Below are 19,697 nucleotides of genomic sequence, written 5' to 3'. Positions count from 1 at the left end.
TTGTATCTTTTTCTTTTGCAGGTCTTCCCCAGCCACTTCACTCAACAACGATGTAAAGACTTGTCCTCTTCCTCGTCCTCTGAGCTGGACACTCGTTTGTGCACTGGGTCCTCTTCGGGGTCAGGGAGCGGAGGCGGCCGGTGCCTCGGCACTCCCCAGACAGTCACCTGCTCTGGCCCTACATCCAATAGCAACTCCATGGCTGCCTGTTCTGCCACTAGCTCATCCATACCCCAGTCCCTGGGCATCTCCACAGACTTTTGGGATCTGCTGGTGAAGCTCGACAACATGAACGTGAGCCGTAAGGGCAAGGCTTCAATGAAGACTGTGCCTCCAGGGGGCGCTGGAGAGGCAGAGGGGGCCCAGGGTAGTTTAGAGGCGTCACCCTTGGGGCAGCTGATGAATATGCTGTCCCATCCGGTGATTCGCCGGAGCTCCCTGTTGACAGAGAAGCTGCTGCGCTTACTCTCGCTCATTTCTATCGCGCTCCCTGACAACAAGGCAACCGAGGCTCCTCCAGCAGCGGGCGCCCCCGCGCCCACCCCGGGTACGGCCGCCCCGGCTACGGCACAGCCAGTCTCCTCAGGTCCTGGCACGGGGCAGACTTCGGCGCAGCTCTCTGCGAATGCCGCTCCATCTGCCTCTACCTCTACCACAGGTTCATCTGCTGGTATGTGGAGAGTTTGATCCCCGCTGGGGCCAGTATAATCATAATATCTATCTCTTCCTTGATCCAGCCCTGTTAAAAAGCTGCTGAACTGCAGTCTAGATGTCTTCAGCACCTTGGCTTAATAGCTGGTTGTGTATCAGGCATGTTCAGCTGGGTGGAGTCATCTTAAACCATCTTGTTTTATGGGTTGTAGTGCTGCTTACAGATCAGCCATGAGTCAGTGCTCATCAATAAAGTTCCCATGTTTAGGCATATTTTAGGTGTAAATTGTTTTCAGTTTGAGTACTTGAGTACTTCAATTTGAGTAATTGAGTACTTCAGTTTGAGTACTTGGTAATAAATTTGGTGCATTCTGATGGCTGTGGTGTTCTGTTTCAGCAGTGAAGCCACGAGTGTCTGTGAACAGTGTAGAAAGTGACAGTAAGCTGGCCTCCACTGGTTTGACTGAGAAACAGCTGCAGCTGTCTGTGGAGGTGAGTCTTCATACTGTGGCCTCTTTGCCCTGTAATCTGAGGCTGCTGCCAAAGCTTCTACTTTAGGTGCCAGTTACTGGGCTTTTTGGCTTAGTGTGGACCCACAGTCCCACGCTGACGTAAATGTGTCATCTGGCCCAGTGTTTGCTCCTATAAGTTTGCTTCCTTACTGGACCTTGTCAACCGAATGTTGTCGCCATCCTTCCCCAGGTATTGACCTCGCACTCTTGCTCGGAAGAGGGTTTGGAGGATGCCGCCAACATCCTCCTGCAGTTATCCAGAGGGGATGCATCCACACGGGACACGGTGCTTAGACTGCTGCTAAGTGGAGCACGTCAGTTGGGCTACACACTATGCAAGCAGATCGGTGAGTTTGCATTGTTGCCCTGGATCTGAATGTCTTCCCTTTGCTGCCCTTCAGCCTTCACCTTTCTTTTCATCTTTTTCCTCTGGTCTTTTGATTCTCTAATGGTGTTTCCCATCCAGTCCTCTGGGACCTCCAGATGGTCCACATTTTTGCTCCCTGGTAGGGTGTTGGGAGCAGAAATATGGACCGTCTGGGGGGTCCCAGTGGACTGGATGGGAAACACTGATCCAACAGTCAGTAGCTAAAGAGATAGATGTATCTCTTTCAGGACAATCTCTGTTTTCTTTGCAGAAAAAACATAATTGAGCTGCGAGCGGAAGTTCATACCAATTACCGGTGTTTCCTGTGATACCGTCCCTTAGACAGTGACTTCTTATCTGTCCTTGATCGATCAGTCTTCTGACTTGTGTTTTCTTTTACAGGCACGCTGCTGGCTGAGTTGCGGGAGTACAACTTGGAGCAGCAGAGAAGAGCCCAAACAGACAGCCACTCGCCGGAGGCCATGCCTGATGACCCGTCCCACTCGGCACGCCTCAAGGGGAAGATGACCAGCAGGTGAGGGTTAGGGTTAGGGTGAAGTTTGACAATCAGTGCGTGGGTCAGTGTGGTTTAGCAGCTAGTAGTGTATAAGTGCATCAGTTACATTCCACTGTTATAACTATACCTGCTGTCTCCCGCAATGCCCTCACTTGGCGGGACCGCAGGTTCGATGGGGCGGAGAGCGTGGTCATCGTCGCAGCCCAGAAGCGCACGCTAGGAGGCCGGGAGCTGCAGCTCCCTTCCATGAGCTCCCTGACTTCCAAGACTTCCACGCAGAAGTTCTTCCTGCGCGTGCTGCAGGTGATCATCCAGCTGCGGGAGGACACACGCCGTGCCAACAAGAAGGCCAAGCAGACCGGCCGGCTGGGTGAGTCCTCAGTGGCCGGACTCTGTCGCTTTTACAGGGGATGGTTAAGTAGCTGTCGCAGACCCCCTATCTCTGCCTTTGAAAAGGCAACGAATGCAGTTTTTTTTTTTGTTCTGGTTGTAGATGCCTGCTAAGTATATTAAATAAATGCAAATAGGTGGCTGTCCTTCGCAGACAGCTTGTTCTACAAAGAGCAAGTTGATGGAGGCGTAAAAAGAATTTCCCCATGAGGGACAATAAAGGTTAAATTAATTAAAAATATAAAAAACATAAGTTACCTGCCCCCTCTGAGGGTCATGCTCATACATTGAAGCTTCTGCAACAATTCTGATTAAAACCCCAACTACTAACTGTGGGTCTGGAGCGTCTGTCTAGTTTCTGAGTATATTTTTAATTATTGCAGCAACGTAATATTTTGTCTCTGAATTATGTACATATCTGTGGCAGGAGGAAATGCGTAAACCCTCGGCTTCTGAATGGGGACACCCCTCATTTGTTCTGCATGCTGGGGGGATCTGTCTGGTGACCCTTTTCCATCCGCCCGCCCTCGCAGGCCCCTCCAGTCTGGGCTCCTCAAGCCTGGGCTCAGCCAGTAGCATCCAGGCGGCAGTACGGCAGCTGGAGGCTGAAGCGGACGCCATCATCCAGATGGTGAGGGAGGGGCAGCGGGCACGCCGGCTACAGCAACAGGCCCCCCCATCATCCTCTGCCGCCGCCGCCGCTGCTGCCCCCCATCCCCCAAGCACGGCCCCAGCCAGCGTCACCCCTGCCAGCACGGCCAGCATTGCTACGGTTAGCATGGGCGTTAACCAGCATTACACATCATACTCAGTCCCGGCCCCTGCCTATGATTGTGTGTGAAACTTTGACCATGGCACATTTTGTCCTCATAAGTACTATCTCTTATTTTTTAATATATAAATGTGTTTTCTGTCATTGAGCTGAAAAATGCTACAGTAGTGCAGTCACGTTTGTAGGGAGGTGTCGGGAGGGCACTTAATGGCGCTTTTCCACCGGCATACAGGAACCAACCAGGTACCCGAGCCGTACCTCAGAGAGATTACTTACAGCTTGGTTCCACTGAAGAAGGGTCGGTTCGGTAAAGACATTGCCAGATTTGAAGAGCCACAATGACACAGAACTGTAAAAGAGATGCTTATTTACTGTTCACACAGTATACATCATAATTTTCCACGTGCAGATTATTTATTTTTACTGTGCTAATTTCCGTTGGCATGTCTGATGCTTGCATAACACGGGAAATATCACAAACACTAGCGCAATTATCATTCGATTGTGTAAATTTGCATTATTAATCCATTCCTTTCAGTTCTGCAGAACTTTTTTTTTTTTTTAAAGTAGGTTGGAAATTTTCAAGTTCCGAATTTTTGGGAACTCAACGCGATGTGCGATATTACTAATAATGAATAATATGGAGAACATATTTTCTTCAGATAATCCTTGTTTATCAACTCAGATCAGTATCTCCATGCATTTCGTCCAGTGGTAACGCAGCCGACTCAGTTTGGTCACGCTTTTGGCTCTTCTACTAAGCAGGGCCTTGTCAGCTCGGGTACAGCGCGGGTACAGCGCGGGTACGGCTCACATACTTTGACGGAAAACCGTCACTTCGCAGTACGAGTCGGGTCCAGCTAGGTTCCTGGTGGCAGTGGAAAAGCGCCATTAGAACCAGCCATGACTTTGCACTTTGTACCCCCCCTTCGAAGCCAGCTGGAATCTGACATCAGGGTTCACCTTGTTATTGCTGATCCAAGGAAGAAAGTTATGCTGCATACATTTCTGCATTTGCTCACATGCAGCCTGCCCTTGTACAGTCTTGCATAACATACTCGCACATACATACATCATGCTCTCCTGGCTGACTGACTCAGTTGTGAACATGCTACTGGCTTTTTCTGTCTGTCTATCTCTCTCTCTCTCTCTCGCTCTCTCTCTCTCTCTCTGCCCGGTTGACTTTGTGTTGCTTGCAGCTGCCCCCCTTCCCCCTCCATACTCCTTTCTCTTGCTAGCTTATTGGAGCATGGCAGTCAGTCATTTGGGGGTTTTCCCACTCCCCTCAGAAACCCCTTTTATTGTATGTGTGTTTCCTAACTTCAACTCTGTTTTTATTTCTCCCATTCTTTTATTCGTGCTCTCTCTTCCGATCCCTGGCCCCATCTGTCTCCATCTCTCCCCTTCTCCAGTCGGACGTCCCAGCTGTATCAGAGGTTCCTCCGACTCAGAGAGATGACTCCCCGATGGATGTGGATCAGCCGTCCCCCCTGGGCCAGGAAGCACAGGCACTGGGTGAGGCTGTGGGCACCTCTACTTTTGGCATTTTGCCCAAATGCCTGTCATTATTTTTTTTCCCCCTCCTTCCTTTTAAAAATGGTGGCATGCAGTCAGTATGGATCTTCATTTCGTATCATTGCTGCGAATGTTTCTGTAGGTGGAGAAGCAAGCAGTCAGTTGGAACATGAGGAGAAGTTGCCAGATCTGCCTCTGCTGAGTGAGCAGCTTCTCCTGGATGAGCTGTGGGACATGCTCGGCGAGTGCCTGAAGGAGCTGGAGGAGTCTCATGACCAACATGCTGTGCTGGGTACGGAGTTCCATACTATAACTCACTATGCCAGGGGAAGCCGGATAAACGTTCTCATAGCGGTAATATAATGTTTATAGTAACGATGAACAGACTGATAGCTGATGTCATGAATGCTGGTTTTTGTGCTACTGTCTTGCCCCTGCAGTTTTGCAGCCAGCGGTGGAAGCTTTTTTCCTGGTGCATGCCACTGAGCGGGAGAGCAAGCCGCCGGTGCGAGACACGCGGGAGAGCCAGCTGTCCCACATCAAGGATGAGCCTCCGCCCTTATCCCCAGCGCCGCTCACGCCAGCGACACCCTCCTCCCTAGACCCCTTCTTCTCCCGCGAGCCATCCTCCATGCATATCTCTGCCAACCTGCCTTCCGACACGCAGAAGTTCTTGCGTTTTGCCGGTGAGTCAGTGCACACTCCTCCGCTTCATTTGGAGGTCGTTAATGTTGTGTTGTGTATTTCCCCACTGTATTCAGCCCCATCTCGCAGTGCTCACAGTCTTTCCTGTTTGACAGAGACTCACCGCACTGTGCTGAACCAGATCCTCCGCCAGTCCACCACACACCTGGCAGACGGTCCCTTTGCCGTGCTTGTTGACTATATCCGCATCTTAGACTTTGACGTCAAGCGCAAGTATGACCCCACCCTTCACCCAGTCTGTCTCCACTCATGTATGCATACTAGTTGAACTGTGCCTAACGCATCCTGTCATGCGTCTTTCTGCCCCAGGTATTTCCGCCAGGAGCTGGAGCGTCTGGATGAGGGCTTGCGGAAGGAGGACATGGCGGTGCATGTGCGTAGGGACCACGTGTTTGAGGACTCCTATCGGGAGCTGCACCGCAAGAGCCCAGAGGAGATGAAGAACAGACTGTGAGTTAATTCTGAATTACACATTCTCTCATGCACACTTCACTAAATACGCAGGAATGTTCATCTGCATTTTGACTGTGTACTGATGGTACTGCCTTGAGTGCTTGTTGAGGGTAACTCTTACCATGTCTTCCAGCTATATCGTATTCGAGGGAGAGGAGGGTCAGGATGCCGGCGGACTACTGCGAGAGTGGTATATGATCATCTCCAGGGAGATGTTCAATCCTATGTACGCGCTCTTCCGTACCTCTCCTGGAGACAGAGTGACCTACACCATTAATCCATCATCCCACTGCAACCCCAACCACCTCAGTTACTTCAAGTTCGTGGGACGTGTAGTCGCCAAGGCTGTGTATGACAACCGGCTGCTCGAGTGCTACTTCACACGCAGTTTCTACAAGCACATCCTGGGAAAGAGTGTCAGGTACAGAAAGTGCTCAGTCTTTAGCTGTTTTTTTGACTTGCATTAATGCAGTTATCCAATATATATCTTCTAAAATGAAAGTGCAGTTGTGCAAATTCGTAACGGTACGTAAGTATATGTTAAACGTCTAAATATCGTAATAGGTAGGGTTGTGTTACCAACCGAAATGCTCCAATCCTACCGAGGATTGAAAAATAAATTATCTTAACGCTTGCAGTAATAAATTTGCCGAATAAATTTCTTGACCACAAGCACTGGGGCTAAAGTGGAAGTTGCATGGAAGTGAAGAAAAAAAAGACAAAGTAGATGATGTAGTTGTTGTTGTTGTTGTTGTTGTTGTTTTTTTTTGTGTACTTCAATACAATTGAGTACCTTTTGCATGCGTCTCCAGCCGGTGTCGGCGGAGCAACGTGCCAGCGCTTATTAGCAGGATAACGTTACATTATTTCTTATTCTGTGGAAAATGGAAGATCCATCTGCTGTCCAGATTTACTTATGAATTATAAACGTCGCAGGTAGTATAAGTAAGATCAGGGCTCTCAATCAGGGCATTGACTGTGAGACACACGTATTTCAACCAGTTCACACGCTCACACGCCACACCTTGTGTTTCTCACTCTGAGAAGGGATAACTGAGGTGCCCCGTTATATATAATTACTGTACGAGACGCAGGCATACGAAGAGGAGTTTTCCACCAAGTTCATAGCTGTCCCAGTTGAGTTGGTTACTAGCCACCTACCAATCAATCAGAAAATAGCATTTGTTGCGTGCATATGGTTTTTGGACCTGTCCACCACAGCAGACACTTAACGTATCAGCACAATAATTCTAAGTATTTGACAGGTGTTTTTCAAAACTTGACAGAACCTTTGGGTAGGAGAAGGTCTGGAACTGATTGAATTTTGAGACAAATAGCACCAAAATTAATGCAGCACCCCTTAGTGGCAGCAGAGGGAATGGTAACCACAGAAGACACTTGGCCTTGTGAACCTGAACTCAAAATGTATGATGGACTTTATTACCACTTCACAAAAACGTTTTATGGATATGGAGCGAAATTTTATTTTGATACAGATCTCACCAAAATTGAAGTAGTGCCACATAGTATTTCCAATTGGCAAAGCAGCTGTAGATTGCACAATATTCCATGCAATTCACAAAAAACTTCTACAGTACGGTGCAAAAGTCTTAGGCAGGCAAAGAAAATGATGTTTAGATTATCCTCGCGTTGGTGTAAAACTGATATTTTGCCTGTCAAAGTGTGTCAGCTTAGCCATTTCAGAACCTCTGCTAAAATCACCCCAGTATTTATTTAATTGAGCTGTTGCTGAAATTTAACAAACTCATGGAGCGGCTGAGGTGTCCCTGAGGAGAGGTTTGGAAGCTGACGCGGTGTTCATCTAGCCATCCAACTAGATATCAGTAACTTTTTAGAAAACTGAAGAAATGACTAGTTTTTATTGTGTTACTCTTAATTTGCATGTTAAATTGTGTTTTTTGTTCTAAGCCAAAGTACACTTGCTACCCAGATAAACAGCTTTAAACATTTCTTTGGACTGCCTAAGACTTTTGCACAGTACTGTATATCTATATGTGTTACTTTGAAACAATCTGTGTGGGGACACATTAAAGGACAGACACAGAGATTGTGAACTTTTGCATTGGGACAAGTCACACAATTGGGCTTTAATAATGATTTTTGGAGAGGTGGGGAGAGGGTATCGGGGCTTTTGGGAGGAGTAGGGATTAGATGGGGGGAGGGGTTATGAGGCATCCTGGGAATACATTTTTTCCTAAACATCTTTTACATAGCCCGTTGTGTTTAACAAGAACGATTGTGGAATGAATGAATTTTAAGACCTGCTGAGTAGGGTTGCATGATTAATGGGTTTTGAATAACGATCCAGATTCATACCCCTGTGTGATTTCATTCTAGAGCAATTTTTCCGTACCTTTTTTTCTGCCACAGTACACTTTCTGTATGACATTTTTGCTGTTACAGGGCTGAATTATGATCTCTATTCGTACCCCTATGTAAGCTCATTCTCGCATGACACGGATTCTGCCGTGCTTGCATTTGCAGGAGATCCACTACATGACACTAAGCACTCCCCTTTTCTCAGCTGTAACATTGAATAACAGGGCTGTGTTACACCATATGACAGGAAGAGGGGGCAGAGAAACGGGAATACATAAAGAGCAGACTAGGTTTAAGTTTGGTTTTAGTTTGGTTTAAGTTTGGCATCTTTAGCATATCTTGCATTTGGAAATGAGTTATTTGTTGAAAACTTGGAGCGTCCTTACTCTTCCACAAAGTTCATGTAACAGTCACATGTTAGAAATTACCATATTAGTGGTGCACTGATGTAGCAATTTTGAACGATACCAATAACTGTTATCTTTATAATATCACAGACGCTGATACTCGGGGTTGGTTGCTGGTGGTGAAATTCACCAAGCTTGCCGATTTTATCTGATTTAAAGGAATGAAGTTAATTTTATTTATTCTGTGAAAACCAAGATCAGTCTGTGGGTTAGATTTAATAATGAATTATAAACACGTTGCAGAACAGCATTTTGAGACCCCTTGTACGAATCCCCTTGTCCTCCACTACTGCAAATGACTGATGGACCAGGGCAATAATCTCCATTATTTTAATAATCTTTACTCCTTGTGCTGCTTACTGAATATTAATGAAGTTGGCCCAGACTGACACATCTGACACGCCAATGTCAGTTTTGTTAATGAGTGTCAGGCAATACCAATGTTAACCGATATATTGCACATCTCTGCATTAGTGTTATAAAGATAGGCAGTTGTTTAGTTGTGAAAAAAATCATGATTTACATTTTACTCAGAACTCTGCAGCTCTTGTGTGTCCATGGAAATTGTTTGAAAGCATTAACCTAATAATATTTCCTGTTTATCACCCAGGGGTTCTGAGTAAATACTGCACACAATTCTTATCAGGCCCTTCCGGCAGCCCTGGAGAAACGCTGCTCAAGCTGCCTGCCCGCAATCTCAGAGCAAATGCAGTGTCTGCAGTCTTTGGTTTTGAGCCAGAACTTAGTGCTCAGAGCATGCAATGCATGCATTAATGGATGTGGGGTAAAAAGATCAGGCTGCTTGGTCAGAAGATCTCAGTCCACTAAGAAAATAGATGCGTTGTTGTGCCTTACCATGAACATTGTTAATGTACGACGATGCACTTTTCAGTGCTACAATTTGTTGATTCAGATATTACTTGATTTTAAATGGTATCTTAAACACTATTATCCCTGTCCCCACGAAGAAGAAAGTGGGCTGCCTTAATTATCGCTGCTTAGTAGCACTGACTCTGTCATGAAGTGCTGGGACACATTAAAGACATCGTACCTGACCATATGGGCCCTGTGCAATTTGCCTACCACCTCAACAGGTCAATCAAGGATGCCATATTCCACTCTTCTTTGTTTCTCCTGTCAGTTTGTTGTCTTAATGGGGATATAAAGACCAGAATCCTTAACCACAAGAGCGCTGATTTTCTATATTACGAACAGTTTTAGCAGTACTACTTGATTCATATGCACTGGAATGTCAGTACACTTCCATTGTGAATGTGCCAACATTTTGTTTATAGGTTAGCATGCATAATGCCTGAATTATGTTTTTCCAGGTACACGGACATGGAGAGTGAGGATTACCACTTCTATCAGGGTCTGGTCTACCTGCTGGAGAATGATGTTTCCACCCTGGGTTACGAACTGACCTTCAGCACAGAGGTACCATGGCCTGTTCACTAAAGACATCTCCCCCCTGCCTTCTGTCCACTTCACCCGACACTCCTCACTCCTGGGCTTTACATAGATATACCTCAGTCTTGTTCTTGTGTTATGATCCCTGATGCAAGCTGTTTTCTAAAGACCTCAGAGGTAGCAAAAAAGGAAAAGTAACCCACTCATTCTTGGCGTAGAAAAAAAGTCTGGCAGTCAGATCTACATGTATGCGAATTAGTATAGTCAGTCTTGCTACTACTAAAGTCCATCCATCCTAACTAAAGTGTTCCTGAAAAACCTTGTGTTCACTAAAATGGTGTATTGAAATATGCATATCCAATGGGGAAAACAGGGTTAGGGGAATGAAAGACCAAAGCTTAGTAACTTACACCAAAAAAAATTAAGTAATAAAAACAGTGATAACCATCAACAATAATGTAACTAGGTGATTCCACCGAATTGGTGCCATTTGCTTGTTATAAATCTTCAAAACTAAGCTTCCATTTTTTCATCTTTTTCTACATTGAATCTAGTAACATATGTCACTATTTAAAATGTGCACTAGTCAGTCTCAGGTAACATCTCATTTTTGGAACATGGTTGCATATTTCTCAATTTCTTTACCAAAACATTGAGTAAATTGTTTAAATATCATTTGAAAATCATATCAGCTACTTCTTTTGTGACCCCCCTCAATAAAGTGGTTATTTTAAAGAAATGATTAGTCACATGGTCACAAAATATATGTTTCTGGGGGAAAAAATCACTATATATATGTGCAAGTTTTATTTTTCTCAATCTGAGTAACAGGGCAGAAAGTAACAGGACTGAGTTTTATCATAACATTAGTAAGTTCATGAACCATAGCCACATGTCATAAAACCTGATAGTGTAATACTATTGAGTACATAACAGTAACTTACCAGAAATATTTTTTTTAATAAATCCAAGAAATAATTTTAACAGGACTGAGCGTTGAGTTCAACCACCTCAGACACACAATGTTATCAGAGAGAGAACTTTTGGTTTTCTTGTGGTCTTCTGGGCACTGAGATGATGGAAGTTGCAGTTGACCATGACACATGGAATGTGTCAAATTTTTTTTAGGGGCAGAAATGTATTCGGGTAACGGGACTAAGTGAAAACCTGGGGGCACTAGTAAAATGTATATTTTAATTAGCATATTAATTTTAATATAAGGAAAATGTATTTAAAGCATAAATGTGAAATACTTTCAACAGGATAAGACTTTTGAAGGTTTTTACTCATATTTCATGGTGAAGTGTTGCACTAGTGAGCAGTGACAGGTGACACTCTTCAGCGTTCTAGGTAGTTTTCATTAATGTTTTACATTGTTTGTTAAATTTGCAATGAGGACATTGTGGAGGACACTTTGCTTGATAATAGCATGTATTATAAAGCTACTTTTCATGCATATTTAAACATATAATGTCCTGGGGACACAAGTGGCACCCGTTTGGTGGAATGGCCCAATTATATGCATTTATATAAGAAATTATACATTAATAAATTATCATACACATCTCCTATGGGTTTATGAGGCTTGTGAGAATTGCCTAGTAAACCCTTCAACCGAACATGCTGAACTTGATAACTTGTCGATTGCTTGGAGTTGGGAGTGGTGGGGCACTGACAGTCACCATGCGACCGGGCATGCACACTGTACCAACCCGCAGGATTACGGTATGTGGTGGGGCACTGACAGTCACCATGCGACCGGGCATGCACACTGGGATTACGGTATGTGGTGGGGCACTGACAGTCACCATGCGACCGGGCATGCACACTGTACCAACCCACAGGATTACGGTATGTGGTGGGGCACTGACAGTCACCATGCGACCGGGCATGCACACTGGGATTACGGTATGTGGTGGGGCACTGACAGTCACCATGTGACTGGGCATGCACACTGTACCAACCCACAGGATTACGGTATGTGGTGGGGCACTGACAGTCACCATGCGACCGGGCATGCACACTGGGATTACGGTATGTGGTGGGGCACTGACAGTCACCATGCGATCAGGCATGCACACTGGGATTACGGTATGTGGTGGGGCACTGACAGTCACCATGCGATCAGGCATGCACACTGGGATTACGGTATGTGGTGGGGCACTGACAGTCACCATGTGACTGGGCATGCACACTGGGATTACGGTATGTGGTGGGGCACTGACAGTCACCATGTGACTGGGCATGCACACTGTACCAACCCACAGGATTACGGTGGTTGGGCACTGAAGGCAACATGGCTACAGACAGTATACAAAAAGCAGATATGAGATAGGAAAAGGTTTTCATATGATTTTTCAAAATTTTAAACTTGTACAACTTAAGACTTTGACTTGTGCACTGCGTGGATGTACTAAATGTTAGATTCTTTTATATTTGAAAACTGGTTTGACTGATTTACTGAAAAGACACAGTTCAATAGAATGATTCGTTCACAAATCAGACATCACTATTCGTCACTTGGTTTGCTGCTTTTGCATGCAAGTAGTTCAGCGGTATCCAATCTTATCCGCAAAGGAACGGTGTGTATGCGGGTTTTTGCTGCAGCTCCCTAATTAGATTACTAATTAGAGGACTGATTGGCTGAAGAGTCCTCACATCTGGGTTTGAACAGCTGACCTAAAGGTTATCCTAAAAACCTGCATACACACCGGCCCTTTGCGGATAAGATTGGCCACCGCTGAAGTAGTGTGTCTCATTAAGACTATATCGCATTGTAGTCCATATAGTGCTTTTCTCTCCAACCTGAAAATCGCGTAAATGCAAATGCGATTCCTGTTGTATTGGACTTGGGTACTAATAATTCAGTCGTGTTAGAACAGATTTACGATGTGATAATCGTGTAGTAGCAGGATGATCTGTACAGTATTTACAGGGTTGTTCCACAGGTAAATGAATTGTAATCTTTGTATCCCGATATCTCTATGTGCAGTAGCTCTCCATCAATCACACAGCTCTATTGCTTTGCCACTGTTTTGGGTTCTGCAATTGCTGAACAGTCGATTTTCAGCTGTGCAGACACTATCGAAGGTTGTCGGGCTCAGGAGTAATCCTTGCTTTAGAGTGAAAACAATACATAACCTGACATGGACGTTTTCTCTGAATTCCCTGGTTACTCCCTTGATTTGCCATTGTTTGAGGTATATGAAGTAAGGCAGCAGAAGCCCAGTGGAACCAAAAGAAAGTAAGTAATGGGCTGTTTGAAAGCGCCATTATCTTCCTTCAGTGACTGCTTCAGAACCAGTGCCACTGGTTTCTACCGCTCTTTAGGGTCTTCACTTGCTATCGGTATTTCTTGCACTGGGAAGACTGGAGCTATGGGTGCCGGAAGGGTAGGCAATTCCTGGTGCCCAGTAAGGTTGGTCTGTGAGAAACATGGAGAAATAAGGTGAGAGGAAAAACCACAACCCAACAGACAGGTTTTGGTCCCCAATCTGGACCCTTTCTCAACTTACAGGGCAGAGGTCTGGGATACAATTTCGATATGCTATTGCCACAGCCAGAGCTTTAGGCAGCATCATGCCCAGCCCCCCCCCCCCCTTTAAATATGACATCTGCTTCAAGGAGGTGGCAGCAGCTGTGGGCATTATTGTAGTCCAGCCCTGCATGATTCCCCTGGATCGGAGGCCCTCGTTCTAGGGGGTCGTGACCTTCCTGCTGGCCGTGCAGTTCGCATCTTGGCCATTGTCACACTTGATAATTCCTAGGTGCCTTGACAGTTGGTCATCATGCTGATTATATGATAGACTGTTGTGCCAACACAGTACCGAAGGTATGACTTTGAGACAGCTAGGTTCCCTATGTGCAAAAACATGACATCCTCAACAAAATAACTTTAAAAAGTATCTTTGCCATGTCAGAGCAAATGAAACCTTGAATTACACCAGTGTTGTACACTACTTACCAAAATCTGCTCTGCCTTTTTGCCTGATTTAGAAACAAACCCTTATTACAGAAATTCCACGTGACTTGGGTTGGGCTTAGATTTTATGTCCACTGCATCTTCAGTAAGTCTGTGTGCAGTATCATTGCTGTTTCCTTAGATTGAAACAATCGACGATTAGATGAACTACCCTATGATAGTAGAAGATGCGCTTGGCTTTCAAGTATGGTGCACTGGATTGTTACCATCCGTTTACCATATTGGGATGCCATGGGTGAAAATGTAAACGCATTGTGAGTTAAACTAAATTAATCTGCTAATGCAGCAGCATGATATAATGAGCTTGCTTAGTTCATTAAGATGACCTCATATAGTCAGACAAAGAATTCTTAAATTTCTCGAAGGGGATCAGCTCCCAAAGATATGCAAGGTCTGTCACTTTACTGGTGTCATACCATTTATCAAAGTCCCCTTTCTCCTGAACTCAGCAAAAGCTGTTTACAACAGCTTCATACTGCAGTTATCCTGTGACAGAGCAGCACAGGCTTTCCTTTGCCTTCCCAACAAACCTGCAAGTAAAGCAAAGCATTATCACACCACTGCATAGGAGATGCAGTGTGCCCAAATTCATTAAAACAATCATCCATACAACTGTAACTGTAGCAACCTTCATTGCGTCCAGCTCGAGCCGCCTCCTTTTCAATCTGACGCTCCATCCACACCTCCACCCTCCAGTTCAACTCTGCCAGTGTTGCATATCTCTCTTCCTTAGATGTGAGCTGCAAGTTCATCAAATGCACTCTTAAGCAAGTATCACAATCTCAAATGAAGGAACTTTCACTCAGGCTTGAAGTTCACAATGGGAAGGATCCAAAACCACATCACCCCCAGTCTGGGCTACCTCCCAAACCTCAGGCCTTTCAGTTATGTGGAGCCCTTCCATGGAATGTGTACTGAACAAAACACTCCTCACTCCACCAGCCCTCCAGGCTCAGCTAATTTAGTGTCTGCCTTTCTGTTGTGATACCAACATATTCAGCTAACAATGAGATGATCATCTTGACACCTTTTTTTTTTTAACATTAATACTCTCTACATTAGGATTACTCAAAAACTCCGCACTTAGCACTAAACTGATATACAGTATTTTCAATAAGGAGATTGCTCAGCAACATGCCGCCATTCCTGTATTTTTGTGCTGCTTCTAACTTCTCATTTTCATGCCTTGAACTTTTGTCTAGTTGAAAATTTTTTCTGCACTTTAACTGCTTTTTTAAAATCAAAAAGCCAAAATTGATTTTCTGCCTGGGACTAGAAATTCAAGTACACATTCTCCGTTTATCATAGCAGGAAGCTTTATTAATTTTAGTGGAGCTTGTATCTCGGTAAAAGGAAGAATGGCTCCCCGTTCCTTGCATTCTTCATGTTGCCAGAACTGCTACAGATTACTGAGAGTGGCTTTCAACAGACTTCAGTCAGGCTTCCGCATTCACCATAGCACCAAGACAGCTCTTATCAAAGTTCTGAATGACATCCAGCTAAACATTGATTCAGGCAAAGTATCAGTCCTGGTTTTATTAGATCTAAGTTCAGCATTTGACACAAATTGATCACAAAATACTCCTGGATAGGCTGGAGTCTTGGGTGAGCCTCACTGGAACCGTCTTGTGCTTTAAGGCATACCTAAAAGGCAGTTGAAATCGGCAGTTATAAATGAAGGTGCACACTCATTAATTGTGGATCTATCCTAGGGCCTCTTATTGAACCTCTATATATACTTGCTGTTGTCATAGTTATGTGGATGAGACAGATTGAACTGGCTCTGTCACCCAGTTTTTTCAGCGCCATTGTTTCCCTATGTCAGGGCCTTAAGCAAGTTAATTGTTGGATGCAGGACAATTTCCATCAAACTCATCAAAAAGAAAACCTGAGGTGACTGGGAATGAGACGCAGATGACGAGAGTTTGGGGGGGACAATGTGTGCCAGACGTGTAGCATGAAGAGGAGGCTTCGCCGAATCCCCTTATTAATCCCTTTATTTGCTTTAGGTCCAAGAGTTTGGGGTGTGTGAAGTGAGGGACCTGAAGCCCAATGGAGCCAACATCCTAGTGACAGAAGAGAACAAAAAGGAATATGTGCATCTGGTTTGCCAAATGAAAATGACAGGTGAGCCAAGAAAGTTGCTGCAGTCCTCAACACCGTGCGCAGTGATTTTTCTTTCCTTTTTCCTCTGACCTTCTCTATGAGTTGACTGTGTGCATCTTAATTTTCCTTCTGCCTCTCAGGGGCAATTCGGAAGCAGTTGGCTGCCTTCCTGGAAGGCTTCTATGAGATCATCCCCAAACGGCTCATCTCCATCTTCACGGAGCAGGAGCTGGAGCTGCTCATATCGGGTCTGCCCACAATCGACATAGATGATCTCAAAGCCAACACGGAGTACCACAAATACCAGTCTAGCTCCATACAGGTACTAGCCATCTTCTATACCTCTTTGATACGTCGAATGTCCCAGAAGTTTCTCTCTAAAGCATGTTATGCCTGTGGGTCATGTTATGCTCTCTTGGTTGTGTGTTTGTGTACCTTTGTATGGAAAATCCCAGGTTCAAACCTTGGGCTCGCCCACTCTTTTCTTGGGGCGGTGTGTGGCGCTGCAAGTTAGGCTTCTGTGTCCATGAACCAGAAAGTCAGTGGTTTGAATTCCATGGTCAGTATTTCACTGTTGAGCCCCTGAGCAAGGCCTTTAGCCCCAGACTGGCGAAACTTGCTTTTCCGGTTGCACATCGCTTTGAATGAAAGCATCCGTCACATAAACCTTTTGGCAAAGTGGTGTGATGAAGTATGTTTTCTGCTCTTCTGTATTCCAGCATCTTTCCTGTCTTTGTTTAGGATATCACCCCCCTCCTTGTCAGTCTGTTGTACCTTTTGGAATTTTCTGAATTGCAGTAATGTCAGACCATATCTTTGGAGAGCATTGTGTAACCTAACAGTATTCCAAGGATGTCAGTGTAAAAAAAAAAAATGTGTGTGGTTGCCCAGACTTGGCTAAGATCATATCCAAGATCTAAAGATGTCTGTTAAATCTCAGTGTGACCATCTTGCTGAAATAATTTGCCTTTTAGTATTTTCTCTTCTGAGCCAGTCTCACTATCCGTTTCAGATCCAGTGGTTCTGGCGGGCCCTGAGGTCCTTCGACCAAGCAGACCGGGCCAAGTTTCTGCAGTTCGTGACGGGCACGTCCAAGGTGCCCCTACAGGGCTTTGCTGCCCTGGAAGGCATGAATGGCATCCAGAAGTTCCAGATCCACCGAGATGACCGCTCCACAGACCGCCTGCCCTCTGCTCACACCTGGTCAGTCACACACAACTTGCTTTTGTTTAGTTTTTACACAAAGGTGCTGGTATTGCCCCCAGTACCCCATCAAGTTTTATAAAGCTATATACCAAATATACACCGATATAAGGAAAGCATAGTACAGTGTGCAACCAGAATACTAATTTGCAATTCTGCAAAGCAAAAAAAGTATATTTCACCTTTGTTGTTTTTATGTTGCATTTGAGTACCTGTTTTTGCTGTGATTACCCTCTTACCACAAAGCAACCTGGTTTTTGTGCTTTTTTTCAGCTGGATGCTTTATTTGAACAGTTTAAGTTAGTCACCTTGCCCAAGGGTATCTCGGCAGGGCCCATCCTGGGACTTGCTTACTGACAGTCATCGTTTTGACACCTTTTTCTTCCCTCTCCTGCAGCTTTAACCAGCTGGACTTACCGGCCTACGAAAGCTACGAGAAATTAAGACACATGCTCCTGTTGGCCATTCAGGAGTGCTCGGAGGGCTTCGGGTTGGCCTAGGCACCAGCACTTTCACATATACAGACCGTTCCAGATTCTGAGACACACTGAACCTCTAACACTGGCGCCCCCGAGTAAAGGACTTCCTTTGGGCGTCGGACTGGCTAAGACTCGCCTAATATTGTACAGAGACAGATTAAAATACATGCACACTCAGAAGGGAGGTAAAGGCGGACACGTCTTCGGGGGGGGGGGGGGGGTGCACATACCTACAAGTGGCAAACTGGTCAGATAAGAGGAAGTGCAGCAGATTGCCGAACATGTATTTTTGCCTTGTAGACACAGAGCTACATACTGACGCGCAAAACAATTTAGCAAATTCTGTGTCTGCTTTTTCTCTCCCTCAGTAAAATTGCAAACCTGCGAAGAGAGAACATGATAAAACTTGGACTAATGTTAAAATGTATCCCCCCCCCCCCCCCCCCCCCCCCCCACCACCTTCCCACTCCGTTTGTTTCTCTGCAAAAGGTTTGGGGGAGTTTAATGTACTTAAGTTTAATTTTTCTTCTGGTTGTATAAAGTAGCAAAGGGGGTTTGTGTGTGTGAATGGGCTGGTTATAAAACTTTTGGAGAAAAATAGCCTTTGTAATTTTTTTTTTCCTTTTGCAAATTTGAAACATTGAAGTGACTTGCCTTGAAAATAGGAAATGCTTTCGGGGGGGAGCTTTTATCTGAAGAGAGTAAATAAATGGAGAGACTCATCAAACTGCACCCATATGGGGAAAGTTCTGGGCATTTTTGAAGGCGATAAGGAAATGTGTGATGGAGGAGGATGGAGAAGTCCTGGTCAGAAGTCTGATTGTTGCAGATTGGAGTCCTAGTCTACAGCCCTTCTCACAGCTACAGAATGGAGGGTAGGTGGGTTGTACATTTTGGAGCTTGTCTTGGGTCTTAACATGCTGGGAGAAGGGGGCTGTATTAAATAATTACTTCAAGAATAAATAAAATTGAGAAAATGTTTTTTTTCCCCCTGTATGTCATGTTTTTGAAATGCATTTAACAGTCATTGTGACAAGCTGTTTACTGTAAATGCATGTGCAGTTTTAAGTTTCGAGTTTGACACAAGTTAAATTCATCAGTGATTACAACACCAAATAGAAAAATCAATTCAGGACAGGTATGCCTGACATTTCTTTCTGACAAAATATTCTGTCAGTTAGTAAAATAATCCGATGTACCTCTTAAAATCTGGAGACTTTTCGAAATGGCAATCTTTTGAAGAAGTGTGCCTTTTACATTGAGGAAAGGTACCAAAAACAGTGTAATAAAATGTCTATATTGCTTATTTGAGCAGAACTAATATTTGAGTAGATGTCATTTGATCAGCTTGGTTGGAATTAGTCTAAGTGTTTGGGTCACCCTCTGCTTAATGATGGCACTGTTGAACTTCACTAATTCACTAAGCACAGCTAAACCATTGTTCATTAATTTGCGGGGTTTTCACAGGTATTCCTTGGTTTCGTTGTCATGCATTAGGATCATATTATATAAATTTGTATCTAATTCCGATGATCCTTCCTCAATGTTAGGCATATGATTCCTGTGGATGTTACTTCCACGTAAATGTGTATCTGCTGGGTTTACGCAGCAGGCGTTCTTGACTTTACCCAATTTTTCCATTTCCTTCACTGATGGAGTGCAAATATATATTTTTGGAATGATGGGAGTGTGTTCATGATCTCATTGCTTTAGGCTTTACTTTTTTATGCTGCATTGGAAAGTCAGTTTGAAGAAAAAAAAAAAACTGAACATTACATGCATGAAACATTTTAGTACTGGAAAGAATGCATTAATTCGTCATGAAATAGTCCCCAGTACAATTAGTATGTGAACCCTTGTTAAGTTACACTGTGTTCCACAGGATTTA

At 44.6% G+C, this 19,697-nt stretch overlaps 1 protein-coding gene across 17 annotated transcripts in view; it reads left to right on the top strand.

Moving 5' to 3' along the window:
• Positions 1-18,790, top strand: part of huwe1 (HECT, UBA and WWE domain containing E3 ubiquitin protein ligase 1) — a 64,717-nt gene extending 45,927 nt beyond the window's left edge. For 10 of the 17 annotated variants that reach the window (XM_072702046.1, XM_072702053.1, XM_072702050.1 and 7 more), the window contains 17 exons: positions 22-670; positions 1,049-1,143; positions 1,354-1,510; positions 1,933-2,066; positions 2,204-2,417; positions 2,971-3,209; positions 4,622-4,724; positions 4,867-5,016; positions 5,165-5,410; positions 5,525-5,642; positions 5,739-5,879; positions 6,016-6,303; positions 9,961-10,066; positions 16,031-16,148; positions 16,268-16,449; positions 17,140-17,330; positions 17,728-18,790. In XM_072702046.1, the coding sequence (XP_072558147.1) occupies positions 22-670; positions 1,049-1,143; positions 1,354-1,510; positions 1,933-2,066; positions 2,204-2,417; positions 2,971-3,209; positions 4,622-4,724; positions 4,867-5,016; positions 5,165-5,410; positions 5,525-5,642; positions 5,739-5,879; positions 6,016-6,303; positions 9,961-10,066; positions 16,031-16,148; positions 16,268-16,449; positions 17,140-17,330; positions 17,728-17,830 (3,234 nt within the window). In that variant the 3' untranslated portion in view covers positions 17,831-18,790. The remainder of the gene's footprint in view (positions 1-21; positions 671-1,048; positions 1,144-1,353; positions 1,511-1,932; positions 2,067-2,203; positions 2,418-2,970; positions 3,210-4,621; positions 4,725-4,866; positions 5,017-5,164; positions 5,411-5,524; positions 5,643-5,738; positions 5,880-6,015; positions 6,304-9,960; positions 10,067-16,030; positions 16,149-16,267; positions 16,450-17,139; positions 17,331-17,727) is intronic. The other 7 variants (XM_072702057.1, XM_072702056.1, XM_072702052.1 and 4 more) reach the window with 4 other exon arrangements.
• The last annotated feature ends 907 nt before the right edge of the window (positions 18,791-19,697 follow it).

The sequence above is a fragment of the Paramormyrops kingsleyae genome, chromosome 18 (assembly GCF_048594095.1).
Source record: "Paramormyrops kingsleyae isolate MSU_618 chromosome 18, PKINGS_0.4, whole genome shotgun sequence".
Taxonomy (NCBI): domain Eukaryota; kingdom Metazoa; phylum Chordata; class Actinopteri; order Osteoglossiformes; family Mormyridae; genus Paramormyrops; species Paramormyrops kingsleyae.
The sequence above is the reverse complement of the archived record's forward strand: the minus strand, read 5'-3'. Positions and strand labels throughout refer to the sequence as shown.